The sequence below is a fragment of the Liolophura sinensis genome, chromosome 5, assembly GCF_032854445.1.
Source record: "Liolophura sinensis isolate JHLJ2023 chromosome 5, CUHK_Ljap_v2, whole genome shotgun sequence".
In the NCBI taxonomy this organism is placed as follows: Eukaryota; Metazoa; Mollusca; class Polyplacophora; order Chitonida; family Chitonidae; genus Liolophura; species Liolophura sinensis.
Window position 1 is genome coordinate 145,300 of NC_088299.1, and position 14,507 is coordinate 159,806.

General features: G+C 40.1%; 1 protein-coding gene across 1 annotated transcript in view; it reads right to left on the reverse strand.

The window, feature by feature from the left end:
- Positions 1–13,470: 13,470 nt before the first annotated feature.
- LOC135465740 (short transient receptor potential channel 7-like) overlaps positions 13,471–14,507 on the reverse strand; it is a 47,789-nt gene continuing 46,752 nt past the window's right edge. The window contains exon 16 of the mRNA XM_064743065.1: positions 13,471–14,014. Coding sequence (XP_064599135.1) covers positions 13,770–14,014 — 245 coding nt within the window. The 3' untranslated portion in view covers positions 13,471–13,769. The remainder of the gene's footprint in view (positions 14,015–14,507) is intronic.

Below are 14,507 nucleotides of genomic sequence, written 5' to 3' on the forward strand. Positions count from 1 at the left end.
GCCACAAAAACCAGCCCCTCGATGACTAATAGTTACAGCTGAAAAGTAAAACAAATGTGCCATTTTATTTCAAAACATACTTTTCTTAAGCTCTTAACATGTTGTTATGTTATGTATGACTATTTAACGTCTTCATGTACTGTTAGTCTGCGGACCTTTGTGAAAGCATAACAGGCCCTGTTATATATGTACAGCGCGGACCTGGCCGAAAGCACCTTGTTCAGTGCTCTGTTTATTTAACTGGCTGTTCATTGGCTGTTAAACTCTGTGTTTAAAAATAGTTGAATCCACCTGGCACGTATATAAGCCGTGTTTTCTGTGCAGAGGGGAGGTATTTTTGCTGCATCCACTGGGAGCCTGGAGAGTGTGCGACGCTCTCGTATCGAGTCCATTTTATTTATATGAGCTGGTGATGCCAGTTTCGTTTGGGAGGACAGATTTTTATGCCGGCACCGTTTGTGTACCACAGTAGTACTGATGTCTGATTTATGTGAATTTCTGCGGAAGTCACGTTTATTGGTGTCCGGATCTTTATTATGATTATACAGTGTGGACTGTGTAATTTGTTTAACACGCTGACCTCACCTGACCGACAAGGTCGTCAAGGACTCTAAACTGAAGTTTTCAGTTTTGGCAAAGGACGTTCGTTCTGCCACAAGGTGACATTACTCTACGTCTCTGAACGGCTCATTTGTGAGCTTCTGCGGGAGCTGTGACTGATCTGAAGTGGATTATACCTCCATGCCTGTATTTACCCTGTGTTGTGCTCTGCGGGTGTGACGTCATTCAAAGGCTTGACTGTTCCAGTTCTGTGTAACCTGTGTACTGTGTTCGTGTTCGCTAACCTGGCGAAGTACCTGTCTAGGACAATTTGTGACTTGTGTGAATTGTGTGTTTATCCCATGGTCGTCTTTACGTTGGATCTCCTGGAACACGTTCCTTGAGAGGCAAAGGTGAACTGGAAACTTTTAAAGACCGGTAATACTGATGTGTATGTTTTTTATGTTGTTGTTGTTGAACTGTCTATAAAACTGTACGTATCATTTTATATATAAAGCATTGTTTACATTGTAATATTGAGTCACTGAGTCTGTTTTCTGTTGCTGTTTTCAATACCGTAACAGTTAAAGGTGAATTGGACGAGAGGCTGGATCCTCTGAGCGCTTGTTTTCAGACCGTCTGTTAACTGAAAGCAGTAATTTCTATACAAACTGTGTGTGGAGTATAGACGTCCTTTCAATCAAAAGGAAAACACAAAATTAACGATAAAAATACAAAACAAGTATACGTAAAACGAAGTTATAATGGGAAAATGTAAGAGTTATTTTAATTAACTATTATGAACCTCCTTTACGTGCATATAAAACTTTATTTAAATCAGTACATACAGGCGTTTTTAAATTATTAACCGTAGCATTACTCTAACATTGGTTCTAATACACTATGTCATGAATTTGCCAGCTTATGGCATTTAACAGACACACAGCGAATCAACGATGGAAGATCCACCTGCTGCTATTGTGCTCTACGTATGTGCAAACCAAGATCTTAATACATCTAGTACTTTTTGAGATACCACGCCTAATATTTTATTTAACTTTAAATGGTTTTCCTGAAATTGAACGCCGGTGCTCAGGGTGCAACATAAAAAAAATCATCAGATGAAGGCACTCGGCATAGTAAATTCAATCCTTTGTTAAACAATGTTTATATAACCCTAAATTACAAAGCCACGGTTAAAAAAGAAGAACTAACACTAAATGTATAAAATGTTTTGCAAATTCTAGTGGATTGTGGATTGTTTTCGATAATTTGAATACTTTATCCTAAATGTATTGACAACACAGCGTTTTATGAAATTCTGTATAAGTGACGTCTGAATTATTGCAATTAACAGCACTGCAATTCTTTTACCTAATTAAGCTAAGTTGGTGAGGAGGTGCAAATTGTTACATAAACGGTGAGAATAAAACCCTGGGGAGGTTGACAGGAGGCGGTATGCAACTTGTTACGTGTGACTATTTGCCAACTCGCATGCACTGGTACATGGTGCAGTGCTTAATAAAGACTATTATTGAAGATATCTTTCCACTCAGTGAAAATGGTATACTTCTGTCTCATACAATATTCATTACACAGAACTGTCACCATGTCCTTTTGGAGATTAGAGAAGGTTTTGTTAACAATTCCACCTTGTAAAAGGCAATGCTCGTTGAAAACAACTGTGATGTCATAATTGTTTCATTGCCGTATTAGCTTAAGCAAATTTTCAATGCTTTACGCTGGACTTCCTCGACAATACTCAGACGGAACTATGGAATCGATAGGAAGGACAGCATTCACTAACCGTGTATTATGGTTTAAGGAATATACTATCAGTATTTAAAAGAGATATACGAATGCTATCGCTTCCATGGTGTCAATCATACATTTTTCTCTTATTTGTGACACATTTTTAACAAAAATGGGGGATATTTAAGGGAGAATTTTCTTCCTTTAGTCAGTTTTGCCTCTCAACTTTGTTATAGTATTTTTAGGGGGGGAGGGGACTTAATCTTTTACCTTATGTCAGTTCTGAATATTGACTCAGATAACCTTGGGCTTCAAGCCTTCTCAGAATGAGGCATGCGCATAATAGCCGGCAATATTGTTAGTTTAGGGCCTGCTACTTTTCGGGTTTTACAAAGATTTTCTTTCCATAAGGGACACATCTGCATCCCTTTAGACCCATTATTTACATGTCATATCTACTGTAATGCTGAAAGAGTTTGCCAAGGTTTCTTGAGGTTTTATCAGGATGTGTTACTTTCTCCCCACATAGCGTACTAGCCTGCAGGCGGATAAACACTCTGTCGAAACGCAATTACATTCTGATACCAGTAGTCACTGATGTAATCAGTGTGGGCCAGTAAACGCTCCGCATGAGGAAAAATGCCTTCGCTGAGCAGGACAAATTTTCATTGGTGGAGGATGTGTCTCATTAATATTCATCATAAAGAAGAAATGGCAAAAACTAAGATCGACCGAAGAACACGACTACACTTGATCAAGGAGTATAAAACATGGAACTGGTCTGTTTTCCCAGTTTATAGAGACAGTGGAAGAGGAGTCTTTTTATCCACCAGGATCCAATAAAATACCTCATGTTACATATTCAAAGTGTATACCCGTCGAGAACACCTGTTCATAAAAAGGAACTGATATGGCAAGCCTTGGCGATGTAAATAGTACCTTGAGAGTGGTAATCGCTACAAATGCATTTGGAGTGGGATTAGATGTAGGGTTCAGTAATGTTATATTGTATGCCCTGAGACTGAGGACATTGACTGCTAAGTGGAACAAATACGATGCCTCAGACGAGATGGAGCACGTGATGATTCCATGCTACTGTATCATGGGAAACACATGAAGAGCAGCATAGATAAGCAAGTGATATCAATCGTTAAAAATCAGGATATTGGTAGGCGTAAACCCTTGCTCTCATTATATGATACTGGTATTGAACTTTATGTTTGACTTTATGTACATATATGTATACCGGTATGTAAAGGTTAATGACAGAACACTGTTTTGGTTAATTTTAGCCAATCCGTCGTTGGTTGGTAACGATGAATGTCAGCGGTGGCCGATATAGACATATATAGCTCAATACAGCATTTATAAAGAAGCTACAGAGCTTCTGGTACTGTGTACCTATTTTGCGCAGCTTATGGATGGACACCACTGTTATAAAAGACCAAATCCTCACCACTGATGTGTTTCCTCTTGATATCTACATTCTTATTCAGACATTCTTTAATATGGCACAATAAGCCAACGTTTCCCGATTTTTTTTTTTTTGATATTTCTTTAATGTGTACAGTCGAATTTATATTTGTCAATAAGAAATACACTTTATGTTCGCTATCTCTTTCCAACGATTGATCCAGCATAACATATATATCAACGGTCTTCGTGACAGTGAAGGGGATTTATCAGCAGAGAGTTTGTTTTACTAATGTTTGGTGTTAATCTGCTGCTGACAAGACAGTCACTCGACTATTGTAGCTCACTTGATTTTGTATTTGAAAGCTGTGTTAAGTCGGTACCGGCAATACGTACAGAAGTATCGTCAACAAATAATATATGTTCAGTTATGATATCGTTGATATATACACTAAAGGAGCAGACCCAATGTTGATCCGTGCTGATTGTGTTGATTGTGGACAGAGTACACAATTATTATGTTGGGTGCATTAAAAACGGTCTTTCAAGTAGGTGTTTATCCAGCTTTTGAATTTGTTATTGCTATTCTGCAAATATTTTTTTACACAAATTAAGGAAGGGTCCATATCTAGACAACAAAGCCATCAACTTGAGGTAAGACACTCACAATGAGTCTCCCACTTGAGTGGAATGTCAGTATGTGTTGTGACCACCACGGGCACGAATAACAGTTCTGACACGCCCTGTCATGGACTGGATGAGACGCTGGATAGAGGCCTGGGGAATGTTCTGCCACTCCTCCTGCAAACATGCAACTTGCTCTTAAGGCGTTTGGGGTTGAGATTGACGTTGGCGTAGACTTCGATCAAGTTCATCCCACAGATGCTCAATTGGGTTAAGATCCGGGGAACGGGACTGCCAGGGTAGCACATTTACATTGTTTTCAGCGAGGAAGTCCCTTGTGACACGTGCCGTGTGCGGTCTGGCGTTGTCCTGCTGGAACAACTCCCGCTGAACGTCAATAACATGTAAAAGGTGTGGCTGCAGGATGGTGTCTCGGTAGCGTACGGCCATAAGATTTCCCTGAACGTGGACAAGATTTGTACGACCAGTATACGATATTGCTGCCCACATCATCACACTCCCTCCACCAAATCTGTCCACTTGGCGTACGCAGTTAGGGGCAAAAAAATAGGGCCTCCTGGCTCTCAGTCCATGTTCCCTCAGCCTGTTCCGCACTGTCTGACCTGATATCCTCTTCAGTCCCGGTATGCTGGCTGCTGTGCTTTCAGCTGTAGCATAACAGTTACGCAAATGGAGGACCCTTATGTAGCGATCTTGGGCTGCTGTAGTGACACGTGGTCGACCTGAACGCCGACGGTCATTTGTTGTCCCAGTATTGTTGTAGCGGGCAGCAAGCCGTGAAATCGTGCTCTGACTGACGTGTAGACGCCTAGAAATGGACGATTGGGACTCTCCAGCTTGAAGTCTTCCAATGCCAATATTTCTTCTGACAATGTCAAGACGTGGCATGTTGAATCAGCTTGAAAACACCACTTGAAAGACGCCGATTTCCGGCCCGAAGTTGCGGTTTTATAGTCACACACTGCATGCTTTCCATGCGTAAGTTCGGCGTGTAAGACTGCACGTGATGCAGTGTGGTGCTGTATTTTTTACTTCTTCCAAAAACGGCCTCCAAACTTAACATTTTCAACCAAGAAATGTTTTGAGGAATAAAATGTGTGCTAACTGTGACTATTAACAATATTAAAACACATTTTGCTCATGAAATGAAGACAAAATGTATTTATTTCATTTTAAAATAAACAAAAGACCTATGCGTTTCTTTTTTTGGATAGTATAGTATGTTTCCTCAACAGTTCAATCTAATATGGATCTGAAAAAATATATTCCTGTTTGCATGTACGTTGTAATACTTGTGGTAGATACAGGGGAGACGTATCTGTGTATCCACCAAACGAAAACAGCATGCAGTTAAAATTAATCTCGGTATAAACTTGTACTTAAAAAAAAATAAAACATCAGCAGAAACACCAACACCAACAAACGTATTACACATCACAGATTATCTAAATCAGCAAGTATAATAAAGAACCCAAAAATGACATACATGTAGCATCAAGGGTTATGTATTTAAAAATATACTCACTTATATATATATATTTCACTTGTACGGCCATCAATATAGTTTGAGGATACCAGGCAGTGCCAGAAGTAAACCGACGACCATCTGCAGGTTGCCGGAAGACTTTCCCACGTATGACCACAGAGAAAGACAGCATGAGCTCACACCAACCGCATTGGTGGGAGGCTCTTGCGTCATTGCGCCGTAATGACGTGCTAATCCCCTTAGTAAAGGAGACCCTCATCGAAGGATAGATGTTCCACATCTTCCTTAAACTAAAAATATACAAACATATAAAACATCCTTAGTACACTAAAAGTAAATCTTTCTCCAAGCTGTGGTCGCATACATATGTTCATACTGGTACTTTCAAAGGTTTCGGAGGGGAAAAAATTAACTTGCATACCTTCTTGTCATTCAGAAACTTGGTTATTTTGTTATTATTCAGTTAAAGCCATGATATTATGCTGATTTCCTTGCAGCTGTTAAGAAGCAGCATCACGTTAATCTGTTTATACATTATCAATAAAAGTTTAAAGCAACATTTCACGAGCAGTCCCTTCTTCTGAGTGGCCTCCGAATCGGAAGCTCTACCATCTTGGCCATTGTAGCCAGTCCTTTCCTTTTGCCTTGAATTAACTTGTTGAGGTTTACCACCTTAACAGATGACAGAAGAGCAGCACTAAAACTTGGGAAGGATGGGTGATCTCTTCTAGGCTGGTGGAAAAAACCTTTTCGCCCAATAGTTCGCGAGCAATTACTCAGATATCCATTTGCTTGTCCGCTTTGGAATGCCTTCCAGGCTTCTTTACCCCCTGTGTTCTGGTGTTATTCTCCTTGCTACCGCAAACTTCACATGGGAGACCTTTTTTCGACATTGCTGTCTTACCTTCTTTACATTGATTTCCACAAGGTGGTCATTAGATAAGGCCTTCAGTTTTGCCTATGAGAAATTCAAACAGAATTCCATCGTTGCTAATCTTCATCTTTTTTGACAAAACTGTTGAACAGACATATACAGCAGCACCCCAAGTCGGTAGTTGACATGATTCCAAATGTTACTGTACCATGTCGGCCAAGTTTGAAATCAAACTTCTTCGCGTCAAGAGTCTGTTGGAACCAGCAAATGAATCATATTTTGATGGACTGCTTTCATGTGCTTTTGGAGTGAGCGCAACGCCTTAAAACACTTGTTGGGGGGAGTGGGGGGGGGGGGGGGGGGTGTTGAATATCATGATACATCTACTTGATTTCACTTCCTTTGCATTCATTCTTATCAAGTAAACTGAAGACATAGATCAAATAGAGATAGGTTAACGTCACCAAACGTCATATTACATCAGGATATCAAAAAATCAGATAAGTAATTGTCTAATGAGTCAAATGCATGTTTTACTATAGTGTGCATTTTAGTAATTTAAATATTTGGCCCATTGTGGACATTTCAGGAGTTCTACGAGTTCACGCAGGTTTGGACGAGACAGGATAAGGGCTCTCGTGAACTAAAAGACGTATTTTTATGGTAGCTGTAAATTCAGTCAAGCAATTACCGAAAAATCTCGCCGTCGCATAGCTGCGCTAGTCTTCGAGAGCCTCCAAATCTTCGTAAAATCACGGGGTTCTGAAATGCCGAAAGGGTATTATCATAGGATGTGGCCACACAGAGTTTCCACCTCTTTAGCTTTCCCACTTGTACCAAACAATAGTCATGCCTGTTTAAAGTTCATCTGATCTAGTAGAATGTAATACTTTGATACATGCAACATTTTTGGTGCAGCTGTAGTTGATTGATGTTATATCTTCTACCCAAGAACTAAGTGGTTTCCGAAGTTCGTGAGTGAGGAGATACCAGCAAACAAGTATTTAAGAAATATTTCATGTACCAAGTTATCCAATCCAAATTGTTGACAAAACTAAACGTTATAACACAGATAAAGTTCCCATGGTTAAGCATATGACTTACGAACATGTACATTAGAATTTGAATCTTTGGTCCTGTTTTTACTGACTGAGGTGCACAGAATAAGAGGGGGGGCAACTCTCTTAGTATAGTGTGACTGGGTAAAGTTTTATAATGTTAAGGTTAACGCAATTTATCAGTACATACACAAGCAGATGTTTTAGTTCATGTAATCTATTTTTATTTCTTTAGTTGTTCACTTAATTGTTGCTGAACCCCTTAGTCAAGATTTTTTGCACACTTGATGGCCTTCAGTTTCATGGGAGTAAACCACTGGCAAGTTAATGACGAACTTTATCTGTATGCCTTAAATGTAGGTACATGTACTCATAATCAGATCCTACAGCGTAACTCCATAACTTGAGTGTGTTAAATTGATTTGATTGATTAGGGTTGTCAATTTAAAAACGATAAAATATATACATTATATACATACAATATACATTAGCAATTAGTTAGAATATATCAAATATCTTTAACTGATGTACATTTTCAATTACAACACATACCATCGACCTAGAGTGGTCATCTAAAGCAAAAATTAATGATCGTCTTGTGTGGTTTCAGAAGAGGGAGGTCAAATTGTCACCTGAATTAAAAAAGTAAGATGTTTTCGCTCTGGGAATACATGGCTCCTGTCTTATTCAAGTTCGCCTATATTATGCGTTTGGCCAATTTTGATTTCCCCCAACACAACAAAGATTTGCACCATTACACAAGGATTTGTCAAAATATTACTAAACTACCAGGCAAAAGAAAGGTTTCACCGTATTTTTTGTCATAAAAACAGTAAAAGCGCGGTTCCGGGTTTGAGTCTAAGCAGCACTTAGTGTATGACTGCATCGTTTCCTCTACCAGAACGCATCGTCACGAACGCAGCAATTGGAATTGTGAAATTGCGACCACATGCAAAACGTCCTTTTGAGGCATGGCTTGTGATGCACGTGCGGTAATGTTGCATAAATACTCTTGCTCGAAAGAGCAGACATTCAGTGACCGAAAAAACACAAACAGTATGCCAAGACAACGCAAGCGCAACGAGACCAGGCCATCGGTATGTCCACCATGGGAGTCTCGCAAAGTCACATTGCAAGAACGTTCAACTGCAGCCAAACCACCATCAGGAGGTTGTTGATACGCTATCAGCAGACAGGCCAGACCCAAGACAGACCAAGATCGGGAAGACCGAGGGTAACAACTGCGGCTGAAGATCGCTACATCCGGCAGATCCACCTCCGAAACCGATTCGTCACAGCGACGTCAACAGCGGCGACGGCACTAGGCCATGTCATCAGCCCCAGAACAACACTGCGTCGTCTTCGTTCAGCTGGTTTACGACTTTACCGCCCCTTCCGTGGGATGGCCTTGACCCTTTTACACCGTCAACGCAGATTGCGATGGGCACGTATTGTACGTCGGTGGCAGCGACGTGACTGGGCAAGAGTGCTGTTTACAGACGAGAGCAGGTTCTGTCTATTCAGGAACGATGGCAGAGTTCGAATTTTCCGACGAAGAGGCGAGCGTCTCGCGCCAAACTGCGTAAGAGAGGTTTATCCGTTTGGAGGCGGAGGCGTCATGGTTTGGGAAGGGATTTGTGACCAAATGAAGACGCAGCTGGTTATTGTGCAAGGTAATCTGACTGGCCAGCGATACGTTGATGAGGTACTGAGTCGTTCCTTTCCTCCAACGACAGCCAAGAGGATCGATCTTGCAACACGACAACGCAAGACCTCACACTGCCCGCGTTGTTACAGACTACCTCGAGACCGCAAACGTCATCGTGTTGCCCTGGCCAGCCAACTCACCAGACATGAACCCCATTGAGCATCTCTTGGATCACCTTGACCGCCGTTTGAGACAGCTGGTGCCTCCTCCAACTAACCAACAGGAACTTGAGCAAGCTCTGTTAAACCTATGGAACGTTATCCCTGTTGACGTCATCCGGCGACTGACGACGTCAATGCGGAGGCGTGTGCTTGCTTGCTTGCATTGATGCCTAGGATGGCCACACTCGCTACTGATGACTGTAGTCCTTCATTTCTGTGGATACTGTGACTTTACATGCACTTGCCAGTTAACTTTACATTTGTGTAATTTTTTCTTCTGACCCCTTTTCTCTTTCATTGTGTTTTGTGGCCAATTGAATGCCAACATTTTAAAGCCTTTTTGAGAGAATATTTCACAATGATTCTTGTTCATAAACCAATCTTCTTAATTCTTATATGTGCCTTTGTTTTTGTTTTATGGGCTCAAGAAGTGGGTGAAACCTTTCTTTTGCCTGGTAGTATATGAGGACAAAATCCTCTGACAATGATCATACGGACACTGGGCGTGCCGTAGGAAGATTGGGAAGCTGAAAACATTTCAGGAATTATATGTAGCAAAACTACAAAAAATAGCGAATCTGTGCCATGTTGTATGTGTTGCACGTCTTGACCGATGATGATTCTCCAATGTCAAGAATGTTACAGCCCACTATGAATATATATATTTATTATTTGTATGTAGATGTACAAAATGTCTATCTTAATAGATGGGTCTAGACATTCAATTTTGTAGCAACTGATTTCCCCTTGCTAAGTGCTCTTAACCTCGTACATATACGATTTCAACAGAGATTTGAGATGAAAAAAAATTAGAAAAAGAAAAGAGGAAGCCTGCAAACGAGAGAGGGGATATTTGAAAGTATATTAAAGAAAAATGGAAAACAAACAGAGAGTGTCTCGCATGGCGGTCGGAAATACATTTCCTTTTTAGCAGAGGTTAATTACGGCTATGGCTCGATGCCTAAGGAGTTCTATGAAAACATCCCGGTTTTATCAATAATCTGTCTTTAATTATACCCATATATGACGTATTACATATGATGTGTGTTTGTTTGAGTGAATATAAGGTAATGCTGAAAGAGTGTGCTAAAGTGTTCTTGGTGCTAATCTTTTACCAAATATCAAGAATGAAAGTTGATTATTTATATCTCAGCGCAAATATATTTGAGATATGTTCACCATCTGATGTATATTTAAGGTAATACAGTAAGAGTGACTATGTATTGATCGATGAAATACATTGTAGAAGTTTTGTCAGCACTATGGGTTTTATGAAAATATCAAGAATTTACCAATAAAATTTTAATAATTACACCATTATACACTTACTTTTCACATTTGATTGAGTTTATAGCGTATTTACGGTAACGCTGAAAGAGTGTGCCAAAGTTTTCTTGGTGACGTTTGATAAACAGATTTCTTGAGAATTTGTCCACAATTCTGGTTTGATAAATATATGCCGAATTTTTGACTGGGAGCTCCAATACAATTAGATCATGAGTGTTTTTGGCGTATGTACGCTGATACTGAAAAACTGTGCCAGAGGTTTCTTAGGTACTGATAGATAAAAATGTCATTGAAGGTTTGTCAGGCTTATTGCTTTGATGAACATATCTTAAATTCACCAATGAAATGCTTATAATTACACCTGTACACAATCGTTTTCAAAATCTTTTTTGCTTTTGTTGTGTATTTACGGTAATACTGAAAGACTGTGCAAAAGGTTTCTTGGTATTTATCCATAACACTTTTCTTGAAAATTTGTCGGCACCACTGGTTTCACTAAAACACTAAAAGAGGGTATTAAATCTAAAAGGTGCAGATTGATAAACAGTTTTCTCAAGGATTTGTCTACAATACCGGTTTCATGAAAATATCTCTATTTTATCAATTACCTGCTACAAATTATGCGCCATTATTTCCACTTTCTACCTATCATGTGCACCAAAATATCCCGAATTCACGAGAGAGAGAGAGAGAGAGAGAGAGCAAGAGAGAGAGACAGAGAGAGAGACGGGCCTGTTGAGGATTTGACTACACGGCTGGTTATATGGAAATATAAATTACAAAGGAGAAATTATAGACCCCAACAGCTGTCTACTTTTCAGTAAGAGCACATTCAGAGGACTTAATGGCACGAAATAATGTATGTACATCTTAAATCATGGTGTGTAATGTCTCCCAAGAGAAGAGACGTCGACTCCCAAATCGCTAATATTAGAGATCTCGCACAACGCAGGACACTACACGGTGTTGTCAAGGGACTGTGTCCACGAAAACGCTTGTAAACAAGAGAGGTCCTAGCCAGTACTGACCGTCTTTGGACTGTGTTCCATTTCCTCCACATTAAAATTTTGTACGTTCCAATAACACACCATTACTAATGCATAAGCGACTTATGTAGTACACAGACCAGCATTATGGTGGATGGAAACCGGGCAGAGCACGGGGAAAACCCACGACCATCCGCAGGTTGCTGCAAACCTTTCCACGTACGACCGGAGAGAAAGCCAGGATGAGCTGGACTTGAACTCACAGCGACCGCATTGGTGAGAGGCTCCTGGGTCATTACGCTACGCTAGCGCACTAACCAACTGAGCCACGGAGGCCCCTTGATGTTAGTATAAACACAGCATAAAATCCAAACATTTCATCTCTGAGAACACTTTTTGCCGCTATTTATTTATTTTTTTTTTTGATTGGTGTTTTACGCCGTACTCAAGAATATTTCACTTATACGACGGCCGCCAGCATTATGGTGGGTGGAAACCGGGCAGAACCTGGGGGAGACCCACTACTATCCGCAGGTAGCTGGCAGACCTTCCCACATACGGCCGGAGAGAAAGCCAGCATGAGCTGGACTTGAACTCACAGCGACCGCATTGGTGAGAGATTCTTGGGTCATTACGCTGCACTAGCGTGCTAACCAACTGAGCCACGGAGGCTCCTTGATGTTAGTATAAACACAGCATAAAATTCAAACATTTCATCTCTGAGAACACTTTTTTCCGCTATTTAAAGGCTATTCTTATATTATATGTCAGAGATTAATGCTTGCAATCAGAGGTATCTTACGATTTTATGTGATTGTTAGTTGCAGAATGATAGGTAAAACATTGATCATTAAAAATTAGATCAACTCATTATTTTAGCATTTGGGCTGTACAGAAACCAAATATTTGGTGCGTACCGCTCGTTCACAAAGCACTTTTTATTGTAGGGCGTAAAACTCTCGATCAAATAAATGAATAAGATATGTGCTGTTACAGTACTGATCTGCTGCCATTTGTCAGCTAAGTCGGCAGAGTCGCCGAGGCTTGAAATGTATGTTAACCCAGTAGAAATCGTATACAAATTTAAAGATTTTTTTATTGGTGTTTTACGCCGTACTCAAGAATATTTCACTTATACTACGGCGACCAGCATTATGGGGGGTGGAAACCGGGCACAGCCCGTGGCAAACCTCCAACGTACGGGCGGAGAGGAAGCCAGCATAAGCTGGTTTTGAACTCACAGCGACCGCATTGGTAAGAGGCTTCTGGGTCACTACGCTGCGCTAGCGCGCTAAAGGACAGAGGCCCCCAGATTAAAGAGATTTGCCCTTTAGAATTTATCAAAATTATATGTTGTCTCAGCATACTCTCTCGTAAAAATTTCAGTTGGGCTCTTACAATATAAATGAGTTTATAGCTCATGTAGACTGGAAACCTTCTGAATAAATTAAAACTTGCATTTTTTTTGCTTAACGAAGAAATTTTTCCGCTGACCTGGCACATTGTCAAAATCTGAAAAATCAGATCGTTTTAAAGAAATGGAAAAAACGACTTTCTTTTCTGACATAGTGATTCTCTTCTCTTCGTTGTTGTTGTGTTGTTCTACAGGTCCAGGCCCAGAAGTCCGAGAAGTTCCGAGATGTAGCCTTAACCTGTCCACAGCGGACACATAACCCAAACCCTGCAATCCTATATGTTTTGAGGTACATGATGTCTAGACAATTTCACAAACACAGATAACGTTAATCGATTTATTTTTTATTAAAAATTTACCGGTATGAGTGGTGAGATACGCAAAACCGCCTCACACACATTTAGACCAAACAATACCGCAAAAGACCATTCACAAATGGCCATCCTTATACGCTGGAGGTGTTCACACATAGTCTTGTAGGTTCATCTTTTTTGGACTCATTCAATTTCTCCGTGATTTTTTCTAATAATTTGGCTGTTTCCTGTTGCATGAGAATAAACCTATCTAAGGAGTTTGTTAACTGAGATAAGCACTGTTTTATTTCAGTACCATCCGCTTTAGGGCTGGTTCTATGTGTTGCCACCAGTTCGTGCAGGGACTGGATCTCGTGCTTCACCATTTCTGTGGTGTCTGAAACCACACAAATTTTCGAAAAAATAAAAACCTTTAATACATAGTTAACGCTTTACTTATCACAAAAAAATTTACTGTATACAATATTATACCGCTTTGGATTCTATAGAATGTGAAATGTTCGCTTTTGATTACTTATCTAAGTTCTGCTCTTGGCCTTGTGTCACCTATCCACAGATAACTAACAGACTCATCTTTTAAATACAAAGGAAATATGTCTCACCAATTAAAAAAGCACATCATGGTCATCACACCCTAATGCATTCAATACCACTGCTGTTCATATAGAATATGCTGTATTTCACCACTTCCTGTTTATTTTTTAACAACCGGTATAAAGATCTACATGTGATAGACAATTGGCACGAGATAATTTAAGCGGGAATGCTTTTTGCCAACAGCAGTTGCGCTGGTATAGTTGAATGTCACCCAACTTAAAATCTACTTCCTTTACATAAGTGCTCTAGTATATCAAAAAATGATTTTTGTT